The sequence below is a fragment of the Triticum dicoccoides genome, chromosome 3B (assembly GCF_002162155.2).
Source record: "Triticum dicoccoides isolate Atlit2015 ecotype Zavitan chromosome 3B, WEW_v2.0, whole genome shotgun sequence".
Lineage (NCBI taxonomy): Eukaryota > Viridiplantae > Streptophyta > Magnoliopsida > Poales > Poaceae > Triticum > Triticum dicoccoides.
The window spans coordinates 746,596,594-746,604,901 of NC_041385.1; the positions used below are offsets into that span (position 1 = coordinate 746,596,594).

The 8,308-nt window shown below is 45.8% G+C and overlaps 1 protein-coding gene and 1 pseudogene across 3 annotated transcripts; both read right to left on the reverse strand.

The window, feature by feature from the left end:
- Nucleotides 1-1,646, reverse strand: part of LOC119279895 — a 46,140-nt pseudogene extending 44,494 nt beyond the window's left edge.
- A 1,254-nt stretch (nt 1,647-2,900) lies between these two features.
- On the reverse strand, nt 2,901-6,947 carry LOC119278220 (phosphatidylinositol 4-phosphate 5-kinase 2-like). 3 transcript variants are annotated; one of them, XM_037559578.1, is made up of 8 exons: nt 6,272-6,947; nt 5,978-6,145; nt 5,699-5,864; nt 5,489-5,599; nt 5,192-5,385; nt 4,944-5,077; nt 4,729-4,825; nt 2,901-3,527 (listed from the first exon to the last, which is right to left on the reverse strand). In XM_037559578.1, the coding sequence occupies exons 1-8, from the start codon at nt 6,682-6,684 to the stop codon at nt 3,215-3,217; spliced, it is 1,596 nt and encodes a 531-aa protein (XP_037415475.1). In that variant the 5' UTR covers nt 6,685-6,947; the 3' UTR covers nt 2,901-3,214. The 3 variants fall into 3 exon arrangements, with proteins under 3 accessions (XP_037415475.1, XP_037415474.1, XP_037415476.1); XM_037559577.1 differs by having other exon boundaries at nt 2,901-3,536; XM_037559579.1 differs by having other exon boundaries at nt 2,901-3,536; nt 5,971-6,145.
- Between the last annotated feature and the right edge of the window lie 1,361 nt (nt 6,948-8,308).

Consider the following 8,308-nt stretch of genomic DNA (forward strand, 5'->3'; position numbering starts at 1 on the left):
AGTAGCACTATCATCTGCACCTACACTGTTTATTTAGATACAAGACAGAATGGTTGCAGTCTTGGTTGATACCTGATCAAACTCACCTATTTAGCTTTACTGAAAATATTCAGTTACTTACCAGTTATCATTTGCTGTCAATATAAAAAATGTGTAAGAGAAAACTCTTCCAATTGATGTTTAGGGAGTGATGTGCATGGTCTTTTACTTTCATATAGCGAGGTTGGATATGACCGCATCCGGCAGGGGTGCGGGATGCGGCAAGCTGCACTTTCCATCTAGTGGGAAAGGGGAAGGGGAGGAGGCCACAGGGGGGACGAACCAACCCAGCTCAGCTGCACACTCATTCACTCACTGACGACACTCGGATGGCACAGGACGGACGGAGGCGATATATATCGCAGACAAGTTGGAGTTGATATGTACTTTCTTCACCTTATTAAATATTACTCCCTCCATTCTAAAATAGATGACCCAACTTTGTATTAAAGTTAGTATAAAGTTGGATCATCTATTTTAGAAGGGAGGGAGTATTATTCAACGTCTTACAAAAGTTTATGGAGGGAGTACTTCATTGTATTTTGTGTCAAACTTTGGCCATAGACTTAACTAACAAAATGTTCATGCATGTCAAAAATTATATAATTGAAAACTATGTTCAAATACGAATCCAACGACATGATTTTTGTTAACATGCATTGACATTTTATCAGTTAAATTTTTTGCCAAAATTTTGGCACAAATTACAAAAGGGACTAATAAACCATGACGGAGGTTATCTTAGATTTGTACTGATATGGATGCATTTAGACATATTTTAGTACTGGATACATCCGTATCTAAGCAAATCCAAGATAAGTAATTTGAGACGAAGGTAATATATAAAATAAACAAAGTGACATCCATATGAAATGTGTTTCTTCAAACATGACCACCAAATTTTACTATAGTGAATGTATAATAACCCAGAAAATATACTACTCCTACTAGTATTTTTATTTCTCAAAACATGATAAGCCATATTTTTTGAAGTTTTGTAATTTCCCTCCTTCTCGGGACTAATCCCTTGCGGGCTTCCCGGCGTTATTCCTTACACGGTATGACGTGTCTGTCAACTACAAGTCGTCTATGATGACTTCGTCAATTTTTACGATCCGTCGTATCAATCTCTCAAGTGCTCATAGGCATACGATATGAGCAATTATAGATTCACGTATTTGTCGGTTCTTAGCCTTTTTTGCCAAAAGCATCAACTCTATTATAAAAGTTCAACGGAAGTACAAATCGTCTCGAACATAATGAAAATTATGTTTAGATCCCGAGACCACCGAACGACCACTATTGCCGCCAGAACGAGTCGCTGCTCCCCTACAAGAGTCGGCTTGACATTGTCGATGACAGCCGGAAAGTCTTTGTGCACGTGCCCCTAAGGACCATCGCCCTAGAACCGCAATCATCATCGTTGAACCCTTACATAGATCTGAAGCACCTCACACCAATTCACTCCACATGTCGAGAAACCCTAACCTCCCCGCCCCAAGGAGACGGCTGGAATCTACGTCGGAGCTCCGATGACTACGCTCATACGGACGGACTCGGGGAGGATTGGAGCTTAGAAGACAAACTCGAAGAAGAAGCGTTGCCATCCGTCTAAGCGTCTTACCTGCAAGGACAAAAAGAACCTAATCTAAATTACTAACAGGAGCGGAGGCACTAGCCTCCTGCCACCTGCCGTTGGAGCGGCATGCATGCATACTCCCTTCTTCTTTTTTCTTTACTTTGCGTATAAGATATATTTGAACTTTGAAGTCAAATTTCGTAAAATTAGAGCAGCCTTGTAGGAAAAAATATCAACATTCATAGTATGATATCAATATCAGGAAATTAATTTTCATATTGCATATAAGTTTAGTGTTATAGACGTTGATATTTTTTAATATAAATTTGCTCAAACTTCATGAAATTTAACTTCAGATAAATTTTATATGCAGAGTAAAAGGAAAGGCGAGAGTACTTATCATATATTACTACTATGCAGTTGTGCAAAGAAAATTCCATGTTTAGAAAGAAACTCAAAACAAAATAGGTCTTCACAATATTTGTAAAACTTATACAAAAAGCAACTTGAGGCTTAAAAATAGTGCAAGTGCCTCGGTCCTGCCTGCCTGCCAGTGGACTTTGACCAAACTCCCTCTGGTCCTTCCTTCCACTGGTTGGCACGCTGACCAATGCCCAACAATTCAACATGGCTACTCCTATCCTACCACATCAGCCTAACCACCACTACTAAACTATGGCTGCTAATCACAAACAAGATCTCATCTACTTACTAATCCACATCACCAGCATATACTACTCATGCATACCTTTCTATAGCACCAGTGCTCTACCCAAAGCTACTCCTCCATGGGGGAACCAACCCAATATCAACAAAAAATAAATATTACAAATTGTATGGCCTCCCCGGAGAGAGGGCTCAACAACCAGATGCTGCTAAATTTAACTAGGAGACAGTGCCATGCATCAGAGCGTATCTACACAAGATCTTTCTTCCCTACTACTTCCTCCTTTCCGATTTATATGGCTCAAATATGAAATCTCATCAACAAGGCATTTTTTTGAGTAGAGGAATGTATCTCGTATTTTATAAAACTCCCCCAATTAAAGCCATGCATTAATTTGGATTAATTACAGTGCATGCATGCTTGGCCACTAGATGAGTAAGAACATTACATGCATTGGTGTATTTCTTTTTAATTCTTGCATGCAAAGATTTAATGCACCTCGAAAACTAGAGATGCAGATGAGTCCTTTAAATTGGAAAAATAAAAATGTTGAGGTAAGTCCTATAAACCGGAAAGGAGGGAGTATCATATCATCATCCATGGCTCACACCAGACTCATCTTCTCTTTCTCATCAAACATAAAAATCACAACCATGTCTCCCTTTCACTCCAACCAACACACATATACATAGGGCAAAGCAGCCCAGGAGACTAAACAAGCACTAACAAACAAAAGCAGGGATCTGCCCCTCACTAACCAGATCAAACAAACCATTTACAGACACCACCTCTTCCTCTCTCCATGAACCCTGGCTGTGTCTCAAAAATTCAGCCACTACAAACCCCATGTCCCTCTACTCATGCTCATCTTCTTTACTGTGGTAACGCCACTGAATGTGTACGTAGTACATCAAAACTTATGTGGTACACTAGCACTCCTTGATGAATATCCTGCCCATGAAATCCCGGAACCTCTGCGAGTACAGCCTCGGGTCAACCGCGGAGATCGAGCTGGGGTCCGTCTGCAGCGACTTGTACGCGTGCTCCAGCCTCTTGCTGATGTCATAGTCCCGGAGGATGTCGATTATCCCAAAGTAGAGGATGACGTCGTAGGCTTCCCCCCCGCTCTTGCTCCGGCCCGATGAGAATCCCCCGCCGCCAGAGAGGAACGGGTTGATGTCGCTCATGGATGTGCGCTCCGCTCGAGCTGGCAGGTGCGCGCCCAGTCTGGCCAATGGTTTCCTGAAGTTCCTAAGAGAAGACCGATTAAAAATGAACCTGAAGTTGGAGTTGCCGACTACTACCTCCGTCCTCGTTTATTGGTCCCTATTATATTTTGTGCCAAATTTTGACCAAAAAATTGACTAACAAAATGTTAATGCATGTCAACAAAAATTATATCGTTGGATTCGTATTTGGATATAGTTTTCAATAATATATTTTTGTTGACATGCGTGAACATTTTGTTAGTTAAATTTATAGTCAAAATTTAGCACGGAATACAATGGGGACCATTAAACCAGGACGGAGGTAGTACTGGTTATTTTCCAAGAACAGTTAAAAATGAACTTGGAGTTGCCAAGTGTCCAGTTGGTATTAGTCACATATAAGAGAAAACGATGACACGATAGAATAATTAAGGGGTATTGCTATCTCGGTATTACAGGTGGGGGCGAGCAATCCAAATGATGCCAGAACATGCACTATGTGAAAACTAGGGACGACAGCAATCAAGTTTGAACTATGTATGGTGACAGCTCATGTTTTATAAAAAAAGAGACGGACAATGCGACCCCAGGTGTAACATCTTAGGGAGGCAAGAACTAAGTGTAGCACTTGTCACTAAAATAAGGCATGTGTTCCCTTAGAACTAATGTATGTATTTGCAAAAGGCGACATATTTAGTAACTGAAGCTCTCATAGTGGAGGGACAAACAACTGAAGCTCTGGGATCCAAAGAATTACTAAACATGTCGCTTTGGTAGTACAAAGTGCTAGTAGAAGTACTAGTAGCATGGAAGTAGTTGCCCATTCAGTAGAGTTCTGAGATAGTGACACATTTGGTACCTTTTTTCTGACAGAGAAAACATTCAAAGTGGCTAAGCCAAGATTTCAGGAAAAGATTTTCTTCACTCTTTATGCTTAACAAGAGCGGCTCATACTGCAAGCAACATATTGGATCTTGCACAGATAGCAAGTCCAGAAAAAAATGTATCATGTCGTTTAGCAAATATTTAAAGGGGTGACATCAAATTTCATTTTCATGCCACTGATACATGATGTTTACAGGTATCTTAACATAGACAAAAGAGGTTCCAAAGTTTAATCAGTCTCTATTTGATTATCAGTTTATCAGTACTATTTATGACTAGATTTCATTTAATTCTGCAAGGGTCAAGAAGCTACAGAGATGCATATGTGTGCAAGCACTATTATGACGTACCAGTGATCGGACATCTTGTCCAAATCTTTAGCTGAGAGGCACGGCTCAGGCATGCTGACGCTGACTCGGCATGCCGACAGCGTGTTGGCTGAAAGCTCTGGGTAATATGATTGCTCACGTTAGCGAAAAAGAACCCATAATGTTGCCAAAATTCCGTGCTTATTTAGAATTTAGCAGAATCATGTCTTCCTTCAAGTAACACCCAACTTGCTTACCAGGAGAAGAAGTAAAAGTAGATAATGCCATATTTGATGCAGGGGTAATATCATCACAAAAGTGAACTCCAACCAATAGACTGTAATCCATGATGCCCTCCGATTCCAAGAACGCGCAATCTCGCCTAAGTTGCCTAAAGAAAACAATGACATCATGCAAGGCTCAGTGCTGCAGTTTCATCCGAAAAACAACTATACCATGACAATATAGTTGCACTAGCATCACCGGGGAGGGCAGAAAAGCTTACTCGTGAAGATCTTTATACAGAGAGCGCTGCATCCGGAACGCAAAGTTGAGGTCCAGGTCCTTGAGCGTGGTTGCATCGCTGGTCTCTTCTTCAAACCTGTCGGATTTCCGACCGTAGGAGGAGCCTTTCAGATCGTAACGGCGATGGATCCGGTGCTCCGAGCAGAACAGATTGCCCATGACGATGAACCGCACCTGCGAAATAACATGTGTCCTAGTGTCATGAACCAAGAAACGGTCAACAACACTAGGAAGGAGCCAAGGCAGTTGTTGTTGGCTTGTGGGAAGGATTGCACACCTTCTGCCCACCATATGGCTTCACAGAGTGAACGCCATAGAACCTTGTGATGAGGGAGTTGTTGTACCGTTTAACGTGTTTGTGGTAGCTCGGCAACATCCGAATTAACAACTACACAACATGCAGAACACCGCAGAAGATGACTTGTAGGCCAAAAATAAGCAGTGTACAGCAATGTAAAACTAAGAAACAGCATATTATTGGTGTTACCTTGACTTCGGATTTCTTGACAGTCTTGATCATGAAGCGCTCGTCCTGCGTGAGGTAGAAGAAGCTCCCGCTCTTCCCCGGCGACGACAGCTCCCGCAGGGCGGCGTCCCCGCAGATGGCAAGCATGTAATCCGCCGGGTCGACGGCGAACAGCTTCCTCATGTGCCTGTCAAGCAAACCAACATAAAAAGAAAGCAGTCAGTTTACAGAGCAGGTTGAAGTAACAAGTGACTGAACTGAAGATTATCTATCAGTTGGCATTGGACAGGCACCGGAGACCTGAAGACCATGGGGCAGTAGTCCTTCCACCGGAACTCGGAGGAGGAATGCGGCGTCGTCGTCTTGGAGCCCGCCGGCGGGAACCGCGTCCAGAACTTCTCCCGGGGATCAAAGTCCGCCCGGCTGAGCTCCCGCATCGGCTTCGCCGCCGACTTCCCCACCGCGTGCCTGCACACAAGAATGGTCACAACCCATTGCCAACAAAACTGTAGCCACCATTGGCAGTATATCTTATGAGGTCTGCAATGGAGAATCAGGGACCGACAAAAGGAAAGAAAGAAAGTATGGACATGCCTGATGCCGAGCTGCAGGTTGAGCATGAGGTGGTAGTTCCTGTGCCCCTTGGAGATGGTCTTCCCGGGGCGCCTCCACCGTTGCGGCGGCGGCGGCGGCGCCGGATTGGTGCGCGGGGTGGCAGCCTCGTCCGGCCACGCCACGGAGACGGAGGCCTCGAGGACGTGGCCGTCGCCGGCGGAGTCCCAGATGCAGATCCGCGGCAAGGCGGGGGCTTTGGCCTCCGGCGAGCGGCTGACGTTGCCCCCGGCATTGCCGCCGACGGCGTGGTGGTCGGTGGCCTTGCCGCGGCGGCAGGGGCAGGCGCAGCCGTGCGGCGCGCTGGGCAAGGAGTGGGCATCTCCGACTCCGTCGTGGCCTTGGTGGACACCTTCATGGGCAGAAGCGACGGTCGCGGGCGCCACCCGCCTCATTGCTCCAGCCTGAACTAGTTAATTGATTAGCGAGAGATGAGAAGGAAGAAGCAGAGGAAGATTGGTTCAGTGTGGGTGGGTTTAGCGAGGAGGGAGGGGTTAAGGTCACCATGACCACGAGGTGGCGGCCATTAACATCACCATTGGCATTAGCATTAGCAAAGCCAAAGGCAAAAGGCAAAAGCAAAGCAACAGAGAGGGAAGAGATCGAGGAGGACGGCGGAGAGAGTAGTAAAAAAGAAAAGGAGGGGAGATCGCAGTGAGTCAGGCTTTGGTGTGGACGACGACCATGGACGAGATTAGCGGAGCAAGCTATTAAGAGGGGGATTACCCGCAAAAAAAAAATATTAAGAGGGGGATTGGATTGGATTGGAATCATCATCATTTGATTTGATTCATTCATTGGTTGATTTGAAGATAATAACTAAGGTAGGATCCGTCTTTTTTTTCATGGTAACACGTGTCTCATTCATATCATAAAAAAATAAAGTACAAGTCATGTAAGGACCGACAGGACAAAACTAAAAAGATAACAGAACATCTCTGAGCTTGACACCAACGCCCATCACCTGTCTCCGGCACCACGACAACAGCCACTAAAGAAAAGAATGATGGATCACCTCCTCACCCGAGCTCGACGCGGCTCCGTCGCTGATATGCAGTTTTGCGGACCTCCAAGATGGCTCACCAAAAGTGAAGCCCTTACTGTTGAACGAATCAGACCGGGGCAACACCCCGGACACGTCATTGAACTCCAGATCTGACACCCCACCGCGACTAAGACGCCGCAGAAGGAAATCATACATGTCATCCATGAACCATAAACCCAGCACATGTTCCGTCTTTCAGATGTCGTCGATGCAAACCACAATCTGCATCCGCTCCTGGACTACCTCCCAAACTCCGCGCCGACGCTGGAGCAAACGTCATCGCAATGGCGAAGCCTGAGGACACAGGTCCACCACGAGGATGTCGCCACCGCCACGCCATCCTTGCTTGAACAGACTGGTTTCCAAATCTATTCCCAACCATAAGACCGATGACCTTGTCAAGGAAGGATCCGAAGAATCTTTATTCAGCGCTGGCATCGTCGTCGCCGAAGCAAAGGCGATGAACGGCCTAAAAACCTAGACTACAAGGGAGTAAAAACGATCCACACGTGTGGATCCGGTGACCCCCTCACCACCGACGACCAAGGTCGCCAGCGGAGGGGAGCCGCCGGAGGACGGCGCTGGAAGATTGGGCTCTCCTGGCGGCGGCTAGGGTTCCAGCTGCCAGTGACAGGAGGAAAACATCTGGTAGGATCCGTCCTTGGTGATTACTATTGATTATTGTAGTTAGTACCTGTACATGTACTCAAAAAAAAGTTAGTACCTATACGTGTACTCCTTGTATTCTATGTACGTATTTGATGAGAGCATCTCCAACAGCCGCGCTGCAAATTAGTCGGTTTTAGCGCGCGCGCAACGCGGCGGGTCGCTCCAGCGGGCACGCAAAAATGCGCACGCGCTAAAACGAGTTGGGCACGCTGTCGGAAACACTGCCCCGCGCGGTGTATTTTGGACGCCCGCTGCAGCGCGCGGCACACTCGAGCGCTCGCTCTCGCACTTCCTCTCCCGCTTCC

What these genes read in the sequence shown, in the direction of transcription:
- LOC119278220 (XM_037559577.1), bottom strand. Translation starts at nt 6,684, where the DNA reads ATGAGGCGGGTGGCGCCCGCGACCGTCGCTTCTGCCCATGAAGGTGTC. An exon ending in CTGTATAAAGATCTTCACGA is followed by an intron (nt 5,078 to 5,191) that starts GTAAGCTTTTCT and finishes TGTTTTCTTTAG; the next exon opens with GCAACTTAGGCGAGATTGCG. An exon ending in TACTTTTACTTCTTCTCCTG is followed by an intron (nt 4,826 to 4,943) that starts GTAAGCAAGTTG and finishes CATATTACCCAG; the next exon opens with AGCTTTCAGCCAACACGCTG.